The 15,254-nt window shown below is 32.0% G+C and overlaps 1 protein-coding gene across 8 annotated transcripts in view; it reads right to left on the minus strand.

The window, feature by feature from the left end:
• Nucleotides 1-15,254, minus strand: part of CSMD3 (CUB and Sushi multiple domains 3) — a 1,243,168-nt gene that overhangs the window by 916,636 nt on the left and 311,278 nt on the right. For all 8 annotated transcript variants that reach the window (XM_039464529.2, XM_074387065.1, XM_074387064.1 and 5 more), the window contains exon 5: nucleotides 12,618-12,825. In XM_039464529.2, the coding sequence (XP_039320463.1) occupies nucleotides 12,618-12,825 (208 nt within the window). The remainder of the gene's footprint in view (nucleotides 1-12,617; nucleotides 12,826-15,254) is intronic.

The following is a 15,254-nucleotide window of genomic DNA, read 5'->3' on the forward strand; positions in this document are numbered from 1 at the left end:
GAAGACTATCTCAAGGCATTTAATAATCAAATTCCCAGTGGTCAGGATAAAGAAAGGATCCTAAAAGCTGCAAGAAACAAATAACATGCAGTAGAGCTCTAATATGTCTGGTAGCAGACTTCTCAGTGAGAACTTTACAGGCCAGAAGAGAGTGGTGTTTAAAGTGCAAAGGAAAAAAAAATACTCTAGAATAGTGTATATGGTGAAAATGTTTTTGAAACATGAAAGAGAAATAATTTTTCCAAACAAAAACTAAGGGATTTTATCAACATCAGATCTATCTTGAAAGAAATGCTAACGGGAGTACTTCAATGAGAAAGAAAAGGTCATTAATAAGCATTAAGAAATCATCTGAAGGTACAAAACTCACTGGTAAAAGTAGTACAATGAAAAACACAGAATATTATAACACTGTAACTGGTGTATAAAATACTGTTATCTTAAGTAGAAAGACTAAATGATGAACCAATCAAAGATAATAACTACAACAACTTTTCAAGACATAGACATTACAATAAGATATTAATAGAAACAACAAAAGTTAAAAAATTGAAGGACAAACTTAAGGTGTAGAGTTTTTCTTAGTTTTCTTTTTGATTGTTTGTATATACAAGCAGTGTTAACTTGTTATAAGTGTAAAATAATGGATTATAAGATAGTTTTTGCAAGCCTCATAGTAACCTCAAATCGAAAATATATAACAGATGCACAAAAAATAAAAAGCAATAAATAAAATCGTACCACCAGAGAAAATCACCATCACGCAAAGGAAGACAGGAAGGAAACAAAGAAAAAAGAAGACCAGTGGGTGCAGTGGCTCACACCCACAATCCCTGCACTTTGGGAGGCCAGGGTGTTGAATCACAAGGTCAAGAGACCAAGACCATCCTGGCCAACATGGTGAAATCCCATCTCTACTAAAAGTACAAAAATTAGCTGGGTGTGGTGGTGTGTTCCTGTAATCCCATCTACTCAGGAGGCTGAGGCAGGAGAATTGCTTGAACCCGGGAGACGGAGATTGCAGTGAGCTGAGATGACATCACTGTACTCTATCCTGGAGACAGAGCAAGACTCTGTCTAAATAAATAAATAAATAAACGGGGGAAAAAAAAGAAAAGGAAGACCACAATACAACCAGAAAACAAATAACAAAATGGCATGAGTCCTTAATTATCAATAACAACATTGAATGTAAGTGGACTAAACTCTCCAATCAAAGGACACAGAGTAGCTGACTGAATAGATTTTTTTTAAAAAAATCAAGACCTAACATTGCCTACTGGAAGCACATTTCACTTACAAAGACACACATAGACTGAAAGTAAAGGGCAGAAAAAGATATTCTAGGTCAATGGAAATCAAAAAAGAGCAGGAGTAGCTATATTTATATCAGGCAAAATAGATTGGCAAGAAGTAGAAGGGCCAAAGGAGGTTATTACATAATGATAAAGCAGTCAATTCAGCAAAAATATATAACAATTTTAAATATGTATTCACCCAGCACTAGAGCACACAGATATAAAGCAAATATTGTTAGAGCTAAAGAGAGAGATAGACACCAATACAATCACAGCTGGAGACTTCAACACCCCACTTTCAGCGTTGGACAAATCTTCCAGACAGAAAATCACCAAAGAAACATTGGACTTAATCTGCATTATAGACCAAATGGACCTAATAGATGTCTACAGAACATTTCATTCAATGGCTGCAGAATACATATTCTTTTCTTCAGCACATGGTTCATTCTCAAGGATAGACCATATGTTAGGTCACAAAACAAGTCTTAAGCATTCAAAAACACTGAGATAGTATCAAGCGTTTTCCCTGACCACAATGGACCAAAACTACAAATTAAGAATGAGAGGAATTTTGGAGACTGTACAAACACATAGGAGTTAAACAATATGTTCCTGAATGACCTGTGAGGCAATGAAGAAATAAGGAAGAAAACTGAAAAATTTCTGAAAACAAATGTTAGTGGAAATACAACACACCAAACCCTATGTTTTTGGTATGTTATAATAGCTACAGCAAAAGAAACAATCAAAAAGGGAAGACACAACCCACAGAATGGAGGAAAATATTTGCTAACTACTCATTTGACAAGGGATTAATAACCAGCACATATAAGGACCTTAAAGAATTCTACTGGGGAAAAAAAATGATAAACCAATTTAAAAATGGGTAAAAGATCTGAATATACTTTACTCAAAAGAATACATACAAATGAAAAAAAGGTATATGAAAAAGTGTTCAATATTGCTTATTATCAGAGGAATGCAAATCAAAACTGCAATGAACCATCATCTCACTCCAGTTCAAATGGCAATAACAAATGCTGGCGAGGATGTAGAGAAAATGGAACCCTCATGCCCTTTTGGTGTGCATGTAAATTGCTACAACCACTGTGGAGAACAGTTTGGAGGTTTCTCAAGAAACTAAAAATACAACTACCATATGATCCAGCAATCATAGCTAGGTATATACACAAAAGAAAGGAAATCAGTACACCAAAAAGATATTTGCAATCCCATGTTTATTATAGCACTACTCACATATAGCCAAGCTTTGGGATCAAACTAAGTGTCTATCAACAGATGAGTAGATAAAGAAAATATACACAAATGAAGTAGTATTCAGCTAAAGCAAAGAATGAGATCCTGTTACTTGTAACAACATAAATGGAAGTAGAGGTCATTATGTTAAATAAAATAAGTCAGGCACAGAAAGACAAACTTCACACGTTCTTACTTATTTGTGAGCTAAAAATTAAAACAATTGAATTCATGGAGGCAGAGAGTAGAAGGATGGTTACCAGAGGCTGAGAAGGGTAATTGGGGATGTTGGGGGGAATGGGGATGGCTAATGGGTACAAAAATTATTGTTAGGAAGAATAAATAAGACCTAGTATTTGCAAGCACAACAGAATAGCTGAAGTCAAAAATAATTTAAATGTACATTGGAAAAATAATTTAATTGTACATTAGAAAACAACTAAAATCTGATTGTTTGTTACACAAAAGATAAATACTTAAGGTGATGGACACCCTATTTGCCTCGATGTGATTGTTATGCCTTGCATGTTTGTATCAAAATATCTCATGTAACTCATAAATATATACAACTATATAAAGATATCTGTGTATGTATGTATATGAATACATACATTTATACCTGTATGTATATATACATATATGCATATGTCCATATCTGCGTATCTATATATGTATACCCACAAAAACAAAAAATGAAAAGCAATAACATAATACACCATTTTGGAATAAAAATTTCAGTTCTTGAGAGATACTTGTATAGTTACATAACATAGTTGCAGTAATGATGAAACCAAATTTATTGCATTAATTTATGTGATAACAGTTGAACATTGGAATCACCTCATTTGCTGATTTCCTTAATCCTTGTCTATCAAATGCAAAGCAATAGATTTGTGTGGGAGCTAGGAAAACTGCACTTCAACAAACATCACAGGTACTTCTGATGTAGGTATTACAAGAAGACTATTTGAGCAGTATTGGTCAATGTGGATCTGTGAGCTCTGATATACATATATACACACATGTATATAACATATATAAAAGATATATAAATTATATATATATGCATATAGATTCACAGACAAGTAAAGACACAAAGATGTCTGTATATCTATATATATATATACCTACATTTATTCCTGTATGTGTATATGCACATATACACACATTCATATCTGTCTATCTATATATGTATACCCATATATGTGGCATCTATACCTTATTTGTGGTATCTATTCTTGGGAATAAAGACCATATTCTCTGTGATATTGAATCACCCATTCCCCTTATTCTATTATTTGATAAACATTCTTTGCCCTTTTATTTCCATATGCAGAGATTCCAAATTATTTAAATTCTTTACAACCTCTGACATATAGCAGTCTCCTAAACGGTCCTTTAATCTTCACTTTCTTCATCTGTCTCACTCTTTAGTTACTGTAATTTTTTCCTCCTTTCTTTCACAGACGGATCTTCAAAGGAAAGGTTACTTTATAATACTGCATCTATCCATGCCAGTATAGACATAAACATAAACACATACATATTTCTATAACATGTATACTAGTGAGTATTAATTACACACACTTATCCTAGAGGTACTGCATCAATAAAAGCCATGTATCAGATATTATTAGTTATCCCATAACACCTTTTCTCCTTTTCTTTACTAAAAACAGGATTGTAGCTGGGCAATGACTAGCCAGAATAAGGATTACTTTCCCCTGTGTCTCTAACAGCCATATAGCCATGTAATTAGATTTTGGCCAATGGGATATAAGCAGAAATAGGAGAAAATGAAATAGAGAATGTAGGTCAGCCACCAAAACCTCATTTAAGAGATAGCTGATGACCGCCTTTTCGGTTTTCCTTTTCCTTGTTCTTTCTACCGTTTGGACTGTAACTTAATGGCTCAACTTGAACAAGATATGATCTTGGGAATGAAGGTAACCTACAAGTAGAGCAATCATATAAATTGATCCTGAATGTTTATACGGGGTAATGGTGCTGGGGTTCCTATAAATGCCTACCTCCAGAAACCTGCACTAAAAACAACCAACCAATAACAAAACAGAAACAACTTGTGTCTTATTTTAGCCTCTTGGTTTTTGTTTGCATTTTGTATATTTTCTTTTATTCACAGTTGAACCTAATCCAAACTAATTTATGTAACTTCAATCAAATCATGTACAACCATTGGGAAAAAAAGATAAAAGCAGATTGTCAATGGTGTCAAATTTTATGTGAAACAAAAATCACTTATACATTTCTCAAATGTATATAAAATACATATGGTGTGAAATATTCAGGGCTAGGCATTCTGTTTATTTTGAAATCCAAGTTCTCATTAAGATCCTGTTATTTGAGGAAAGATATGTGTGCAAATAGAAACAAAGCAAGAGAGAAATAGGAAGGAGAAAAATTGCAAAGTCTTAAGATTGTGGAAGTCAGGAATTTATGCATTCCAAAGTAGTGTGAACAGAAACAAAAGATAAGATGAGAAAAAAAGCTGGGCAGATACCAACATATACCGAATGAATGATGAAGAAAAGAAAACAAAAGAAAAAGTCTGAAAGGTATAGTCAATGAGCAATAGAAAAAGATACAAGAAAGACACTCCATATAGTAGAATGATTTATAATCCTTTGGATATATACCCAGTAATGGGATTGCTGGGTCAAATGGAATTTCTATCTCTATGTCCTTAAGGAATCACCACACTGTCTTCCACAATGGTTGAACTAATTTACACTCCCACCAACAATGTAAAAGTGTTCCTATTTCTCCAAATCCTCTCCAGCATCTGTGGTCTCCAGATTTTTTAATGATCACCATTCTAACTGGCATGAGATGGTATCTCAATGTAGTTTTGATTTGCATTTCTCTAATGATGTGTGTACCTATGCAACATTCTTGCATGTTTTTCACATGTACCCCAAAACATAAAATGCAATAAAAAATAAATAAATAAATAAATAAATAAATAAATAAGACACTCCAGTGACTAAGAGTAAAGGATGCTCTGGAAAAGAGGTAATAAGCAACAAAGTCAAATGTTGCACATAAATCAAGTGAGATAAGTATTAAATTAGAAACTAAGAAGTTATTGTTTATTTTATAAAAGGCAGTTCCAGTCAAATCATGGGCATAGTAGTTGAATTGTGATTGATCAGGGAGCAAAAATTGATGGTATAGAAGGGAATTTAAAAAAATGGGGAATGACCCTCGTGAGTACTTGAAAAGGAACAGTGCACAAATGGAGGAAATAGCTTTAGATCAGCATCAGCCTTCACTGGAAATTTGTATTGACTAAATTTGTTAGTTTAAATATTTAGTATTATTTTAACCACTAATAAAAATAATTAATTGTGCAAAACTATTTAAATAAAACGAAATGTATTATATACCTTATTGGATTATTAATTTGAATACAATTAAATAGATTTTCTATGTTATATAACCTTCATGCCATGTTTTCACTAGCATTCTTAGCTTGATAACCATACCATTCCCTTGATTTCAGCTAGTATTTCATTTTAAATGATTTATAAATTCTTATTCCTACTTCAAACTGTATATTGTAAGTAAGTCACATGTATGATGGGACATGTTCTTGTGGAAATCCTGCTTTTTGGCAACCTATACCTTACAAATTGAAATCATTATTTATCTTCTGGGCCCAAAATATTAAAATGTCTTTCTGACCTTTCTTTTATTATTTACATATTTTCCATAATCGAATCTGAAGAAATCACTATTACTCTCTGTGATATTAAATCACTTATTCCCTAATTCTACTCTTTGAAAATCAACTATAAACTTTTATTTCCATATGCAGAGCTTCCAAATTAATTAAATTCCTTTCAGTCTCTGGCATAGAGCAGCTCCCTAAACTGTCTTTTTACTTTCTTCTTCTGTCTCACTCTTTAGTTACTGTAATTTTTTCCTCCTTCCTTTCATTGACAGATTTTCAAAGGGAAGATTACTTTCACTATCTTTACTTTTTCACTTTGCTTAAGTGACTCCCCCAACTATCTTTATTATTACCTTTTTTAATGTCTGGTATATGATTCTCACAGTATTAACTCTCCCAATTACAAAGCAAAACGACAAAAATAAATAAAAATTCTTCTCACTCTACTAATCCATGTATCACTAGGTCTTATTTCTTCTATCAGATCATATATTTGCATCCTATATTTGCAAACTAATTCACTATAGTTTACAATAAATGATTGTATATTTCAAAGTAGCTAGAAGAGAATAATTTGAATGATTCTATCATACAGAAAAAGACAAATGTTTTAGGTAATGGTTATCCCAAGGACATTGACTTGATTGTTATAAATTATTTGAATGTATTCAATTATCATATGTACCCCAAAACTATGTGCATCTATTATGTTAATGGCTTACATCTATTTCTTGTAAAATTCCCTGAATACTTTTTATATAAATTATTTATAATATCTGCTCCTAAATTCTCCCTTAAAACTATTCCAATCACATTGTCAACTACAAAATTACTTTCATCAAAGTTATCAGTAACTTCCATGTTACTAAATTTATTGATTAATTTGGGAACATATTTTATAATAAACTCTAAAAAAGGAGAAAAATATTATTTCCTTTCTGCTTTTTAACCTATTGTCCCACCACTCTTTCTTTTTTGCACTTTTCTGAACAATTTATTTATAGTAATTGTCTATAATATCTCTTCCAATTCTGGCTTCAAACCTCTCCAGTCAGCCTGTCACCTACAAAATTATTTTCATCAGAGTTATGCAATGACCTCTCGTAACTACATCCAGTGATCACTTTTGGAGCCTATTTTAGTAGCTTATAATACACATTTGACAATTGGCCACTTCCATGATAATTTTTTCATTTGGCTTCCAGGAATATTTATATAGTCAACCTTCTATGTCTGTGGGATCCGTATTAGCAGATTCAACCAATCACAAATCAAAAATATTCTAAAAATAAACAATATCAATACAACAATAATACCACAAAATGATCCGTACAGTATAAAAACTATGTACAGAGCATTTGCATTGTATTAGGTATTGTAGATAATCTGGAGATTATTTAAAGTATACAGAAGCATGCACGTAGGTTGTATGCAATATTATCACATTTTATATAAGGAACTTTAGCATCTCAAGATTTTTGTATAAGCAGGGGTGGTCTTGGAACCAATCTCCTGAAGATACTAACAGGTAACTATACTTTCTTGATTTTCCTCCTATCTCATTTACTCTCATTCTTAATCTCCTTTACTGGTTTATCCTAATTTTGCTGACTTTTTAGTGTTGGAGTGTCCTAGGATTCAGGTATTAATTCCTTTTTCTTTTTTTTTTTTAATAATCACTTCAACTTGTATAAACAGGAATAATTACTTCCACTTCAAGATTTCCAAATTTAGAAATTTAGCCCTCATCTTTGACTGAAAACTAAAATTTGTATATCCAATTGTCTCCTTGAAATTTTCAACTACAGACTTGTTAGTCATCTCAAGCTTAACAGGTCCAAATTTAAGCTCCAAAAATGTTTCATCAATAGCCTTCCCAATATTACTTAATGTAAATTGTATTTGCTCATTTCTGCAGGCCAAATAATCTGGGATCTGAATTAGCAGGTTATTAGAGCTATTCTTTAGAGCTATTTTTTTTTCTCCAACTTCACATCTCAATTAAATTCTATGGTTTATCCTGAAAACCCAATAATTTCCCCTCACTTCCACTGCTATTTTCTTATTTCATAATTATAAACTCTCACTTTCCTGCCACAAATAATCTTTGTTCTTTTATCTTTCCCCCTTTAGTTTATTCTCCACATGGTAGCCATAGTGACTATTTTTTTTAAGTGATAATGTAAATCATGTCACTACTGTGCTCAAGCTCCTCCAATGAATTCACATTTCTACTAGAGTAAAAGCCGAAGTCTTTTGCCAGGCGCTATTAATTATCTATTAAAAGTCTTGAGCCAGGTTCTATTAATTATCTTTATTTCTCTTTCTCTCCTACTGCCTTCACCCATGGTTACTATTATCTAGCCACAATGGCTTCTTAGGTGATCCTACAACACAGTAAGGCCCACTCTGCTTTATGTATCTTGCTGTAGATGCCATTTCTGCCTAAGGACTCATCCAGTTGACTAACTTCCTTATATTCTTCAAGACTTTGCTCAAATCTCAACCTTTCAATTAAGTAAGCTACATACTCATCACAACATTCTTGCTCTCCTGACCTCTCTTACTCTTCCACATCTTTTCTTTCTTATCACTGACTACACCAAGTATATATGTACGTCATTTATGCTGATTACTGCTTATTGTCTTATCCCCTGATAGAGTGTAAGCTCTACAGAAGCAGGCCTCTCTGGTGCTTTAGAAATAGAAGCCCTTAGAACAATGCTGTTAGAAAGCAGATACCCCAACAAGTATTTGTTGAATAAACATTGAATACATAGAGTTCTATTAAAAATCCAAATTAAGTTTGGAAATAATTTTAAGAGTATCTAATCCAACTCTCCATCCAAGGATTTGTAAATAGTTATTTATGAAGTATTGTATTTAGTTAACTTTTTACTTCTTTGTTTCTGCCGTAGCACCTAAACAGAGAATGCCATAATAACAGAATTAAGAGAAACCTTGGATGTTATAAGTGAGAAACCTGAGATTTAGGGAGGCGACATGACTTACCCATTGTCTTCCATCAACAAGGAGTCAAAGCTGAAACTAGAACACAAGCATCTTTATGCTATGTCATTTTTTATTTCACTATAATGGATCAGTTGACATTTTTCAGGTTTCACATACAGTTTTATCCACCAGTAATAATTAATTAAATGAATGAATTGCATTCCTGTTGGATTATGCAGTGATATTACAGATTTTTTTTTAAATAAACAAGATCCTAACAATTTAGTCTATATAGTCTGCAAGTAAAGCATTGACTAAGTGTAAATATTCTTTTTGCAGCACAATTGTTGGGCTGGTTTAGTCTGTGTAACCGAAGTCAAAAACAGGCTAAGCAAGCCTTGCCACAATCTGTGCACTTCGGGAGTAAAACTATAATGTATTGTAGCTAGTGACAAGTTTCCAGTCTCTGAATGAAGGATCTGAAGTCAGAATAATTATTTGTAATTTTAATCAAAAGGATGTGAAGGTCTCCCTGTTTGCCTCGGTTTTGAATGCTATTATGAATTGAATATGTTATATGAACAGTGCATAGTTATAAGGAAGAATGCTTAATATAATGCTACTTGAAATAAAGTGTGTTATTTTGATGACCATGTATTTAAAAAGGTAGGAGAATCTTGAAGGATTTAAGGGGATTACAGGGCCAGAATTTAAAAAGTTTTATTTTAATTATTTACAGATCATTTAATACACAAATTCTGTAAGTAATACATTTTAAAAGAAATATTATTTTATGATACTGAAGTGAGTATATATAATATTATTAATTTACCAATTCTATGTATCTTTATGTTGGCATTTGTAGAAATACAGTTTGAACATTTGTGTTATTTTCTTGAAACATGCCTATAATATTATTAATTTACCAATTCTGTATATCTGTGTGTCGGCATTTGTAGAAATACAGTTTGAACATTTGTGTCATTTTCTTGAAACATGCCTATAATATTATTAATTTACCAATTCTATATATCTTTATGTTGGCATTTGTAGAAATACAGTTTGAACATTTGTGTTATTTTCTTGAAACATGCCAAATATCTTATTTTTTATTTAGCATATAAGAAAGATTTTGACAGGTCTACCTAAACTTTCACTGTAATATTAATTTAAAAAGAACTAAAATGATACATTTCTTAGTTGCTATTTTCTTTCTAAGGAAGATGAAAATAAATACAGTGGTAGAGTGTCATTTAAAGGAGAAAACAGATGAAAGAAATTTGTAGATCTGATGCTGTTATTGGACAAACTGTATTGTTGAAACAACTTAGATTGATAAGAAGATAAACAAATCATTAAGAATATTTAATCTGAAACAAGAAAGTGACTATTTGAACATAAATGGAGGCATCATAATCCAGAGTAAATGTGACAGATTTGGTTTCTAGAGTTTGGTGATAGGTCAGGAACTGGTAGTATAAAACAGTGTTCATTTTGCTTTACTATATCTAGTAGTAAAATATTGGTCAAGAGAAAAACTGCCATTTTAATAGGATCACATATAGTAAAATATATTACAATTATTAAAAGATATATGGCATTATCATCTACCTTGTTATGACTTGAATATGAATCACCACTGAAGTAGCAATTTCTCAAGCAATAGTTTTTAAATTATCTAGCATTTAAAAATAAAACTTAGGTAGATCTTATTGCGTTCTGGTATGAATTTATCATGGGAATAATTAAAGGCATATAACTCTGAGTATTGAGGGCCTAAACATGGAGGGGGAAAGAAGTAGGTATATCTAAGTGTGTTACTTTTGTTCTATCATGAAGTGTAGGATTTATAATTAAGGAAATGATCATACTTTTTTCTGAAGCCCAGGAAACTGTAAAATTTTAAAAACATTTACATAGTGTCATTTTAGCAGTAGTCCAAAATGTTGTCTGCTTTCCTTCTTCACATTCTTCTTCCCTTGTCTGCATAAAACTTTATTTCTTAAGACTTTCTTCTCTTACCACTTCAAATGAATTCCCTCAGTTTTCTTTGCTGTATCATCCTTCTAAGTTCCCACCTTATATGTTGTTAATTTTCAGATTCAGTCCTAGTCCTCCTTGTCTTTTCATTTTATCCTATCCCTATCTATCCAATTATACTGTTGCCTATTGTTTCACTTACCATCAATATTAATTAAATATAAGTGTTGTGCTTTTCCTCTAAATTATTAAATCACGTAAGAGATATAGTTGTCTATTAGATAGCTTTAACTTCACATCTCAAACAATGTTCCAACTAAATATATTCAAAACAAATCTCAGTATTTATAGGGTTCTCATTCCAAACTTGATCTTTATTCAGCAGTTTCCAATTTTGTGAATATTACTACTGCCTTCACCATTGGTTCAGGTCAGAAAAACAGGTTTTATTTTAATCCTGTCTTTTTTTATCACCCCCCAGTCCATTACAATGTCCTTTTGATTATAAATCATCAATATCTCTCAACTCAGTCTGCTTCCTTGTCTCATTAATATGACTCTAATTCAAGCTACCGTAATCTTTTTTTTTGGAATACTGCAATCATCTCTTAAGTGATCTTCCTACAGCTAATTGATCCCTTCTTTAAATCAATCTCTTCATTTCAATAAGAATAATCATTTGAAAATTCAAACCTTTTCATGTAATTGTTTTGGATAAATTCCCATGCTTCTTAGCAAATCTTTATATGGCTTAAAATGTCCTTTCTAGTCTAGTGATCTCTTTCCTTTATCAATGTCATCTTACCATTCTTCTTTCACTCATTTATTGAATCATAATCTACTCAATGATATCATGAGATACAAAATTTTAAAATAGCATAAACAATTTACTTTAAAAATATTATGTCTTAAAACCATGTTCTGAATACTTTGCTGGTTTCATTAGATCATGTCTTGAGTTTCTTAAGAAACAAACCATACTCCCCCGGGTGATGGTGTTTAATTTTTGCTTTCAGATGTAAAGGTATATAGAAAGTCTACTTAAACAAAGGCAAATTACTTCCAAGGCTATTCAATTAATTTGAGAGAAAACATCAAGTATGGACTGGCATGCTAAGAAACACAACTGTAGTTTACAATAGGCATAAATTTTATTTCTTTATACAAGTTTTGATAAAGTCATAGATTACTTTTTACTGATTGAATGATAAAGTAATACCAATGGGAGGCTTTGTATTTCAAAAATTTCAATCTATTTTTTATGTAAATTGTCCATCTTCAAAATACCCCTCAGATCTGACAGCCTCTTGTCATAACTTTCCTATAAGATCTTTAAAATATCCAAACCTTTAAAAATCCACAGTCAGTTGTTCTTTGTTCCCTAGTTTGCTTCAGAAACATCAATGCTAGGTTAATAGAAGCTATTCACTTACCATATTGTAGGTGGCTCAGAACCTTCTATTTCTAAGTAATCATATTTTTCTTCCATTTGAAAATCAGTAAATATGAGTGAAATTGTGTCCCCAGGCTCTGCTACAATGGTCCAAGTGCAATCAGCATTGTTATGGTACTCATTAGGAAAACTAGGGCTGGATATGATGCCACTGGATCCTCTCATTGTTCCTCCACAAGCATCTTCAGCTGTTAAAAATGACAAAATGTTCAATTGTAAGTTATTAAGATAAATGCAATTGCTCAGTTTTACGTTATTAAGAGAAAAGCAAGTCAACATGTTTGGATAAAAATAACAGTCCACATGTGATACAAAGTGCATAGTATAATCATAGAGATTAAATAAAATGAGAAGTTTATAAAAACCTATAAGCACATATACAAATATAAACTGTATCATAACAGTTTTATAGCGACTGGTTGAAATAGCAATAAAAGTAAGCAAAAAATCTACACTCCAAAATTAGATGTTGTTAGGATAATATAATTAAGACTTTCTTTTCATGTTTAAGTAATAAAGTGAATTAAACAAAGGAAACATATGTCTTAAAGCCTGTGATGGGAAATCTTTGATCACTTTGTTAATGGAGGAGATTTTTTGTTTTTTAATGCAGGTATGTACAACACAAAGACATAATTTAAAAGATAATATAGTTCATGTCAATGGTGTGTTTCAGAAGTTATTGAAAAATGCTCATAGAAATATGATTCAAATAAAAGTATATGACATATCCAGGATATTTTGTTTACAGAGAAATAATAATGTAGCTAACATATCTTTAGAAATGTATTCCTATGACATGAAACAATGTATCTTTTACTAAGTAGTCATATAATGTACATAGATACAACATCATAAATAACTTTTTGACTAACCTTACATTTGGATCTATGATTCTAATTTTCCAAATTGGGGCCATAGACTATCCACTAGTCTACTTTTGGTTGATGGTAGACGCTAGCAGTGTGGTTATATGAGTAGCTGTGTTTGGAATGAAACCATAAGAAAATCTCCTGTTTCATAAAGGAATTTCATAAAGGAATTGAAGCTGGAACATTTGCCTTATCATAAAATTGTTTAAGCCCGTCAGGTTAATAGGTTACAAGTTCACTTGTGCAATAAATTGTCTTATGACTTATGTTATTGCCTTGTCTGATTCAGAGAATTCCTTCAAGTTTTTGAGGAAAACTCTCACTCCATAATGACCAGTCATTATTTGATGTGACCAATAACTCTAGAACTTGAATAAATCAAGATGGACAACATTTTTTCTATTCAATTCCATGATGGGTAGAAAGTAAACAAAAGTTTTGTTATTAGAGACAGCTTTATTACTTAGTGTATATGTCAAATAGTATTAGTTTTTTCTTTCTTGCTCTTTGTCCATTTACCTATATAAATTATAAATAAAAAACATAAGTATGCTCTTCTTAAAAGATATTTAACTTTCGTCACACTATTGTAAATATATATATTTTAAATTTTATTGTTTGCCCTTTCCCTTTTACGTTTGTTAGATATTTAAAATGAACTAGTTGTCCTGTTTAGACCATGTGACATACTGCTACAAATATTTTCACCAATGCCTTCCACACCTAAACCTTCTAGTAAACCTATCCTGCTGTCTCTACTCCCAACCATAAACCACTCTATTCTTTGCCTTCTCAAGTACCAACACCAAAGTTGAATACTGCTTTGATAATAAATTATTTCACTGGTACATATTCACAGTTTAACTGGTCCACAATCTGTTTAAACCAGCTCAATGAGCTATTTATTTTCCTTCCTCTGGATAAAATCTGAAGCAGACACATAACATTATGGTTCATACTCAGATTAAATTAAAAATCTTACAATTTAGAGATTATAGTTTAAGTGTTCTTATCTTAAAAATGTAAGTATATGAAGGCATATGTTAATTACCTCAATGTAGCCATTTCACCATGAAAACATATTTTAAAACATCATTTGTATATGATAAATATACATAATTTTTTGTTTAAAAATAAATGAATTAACATAAATATCACAATCCATCAATTAATACATCCAGTCCTGGGTAATCAAAAAGAAATTGACTTTATTTTGATTAAGCTTAATTGCTCCCAGACCTTGGGCTTGTGGCAGATGGAGCAGAGGTAGGGCAAAGATGAGGTGGAGAAATAGGTCTTCTTCCTTGTTTTCCCTGCTAGTATTTCTATTCATCCTCCCCTTCTCACTGAGTTCTCTGTAAGCCTCCTGGGGTTACAAGTAGGAAGGATCAGGGGATCTGAATACTCTTATTTTCCTAACACTAATTTGGCATTGGTTTCTAAGGGTTTTGGCAGACAAAGAAAGATGATTCCTTCACTTGTAGACCCTTTCATGGGATCCACAGAGGTGTCCCCATCAGTTGTATTACTGTGGGTGTGTCTCTCCAGCTGGCTGCTTACATTTCTCTCTCATGCTATGGATATAGAACAGTACAGTTCCATCTTCTTTCCGTATGTCTCCTCATCTTTCCAGATTGGCCTCTTGGGCAGGATGTAAGACCATGCGAAGCCAAAACTCCGTCACAAAAATCCTGCATTTCGTCAAATGAAAACATACCCATATATTCAACCTCTGTGGAAATGCA

Source organism: Saimiri boliviensis, chromosome 15, assembly GCF_048565385.1.
Source record: "Saimiri boliviensis isolate mSaiBol1 chromosome 15, mSaiBol1.pri, whole genome shotgun sequence".
NCBI classification, from domain to species: Eukaryota; Metazoa; Chordata; class Mammalia; order Primates; family Cebidae; genus Saimiri; species Saimiri boliviensis.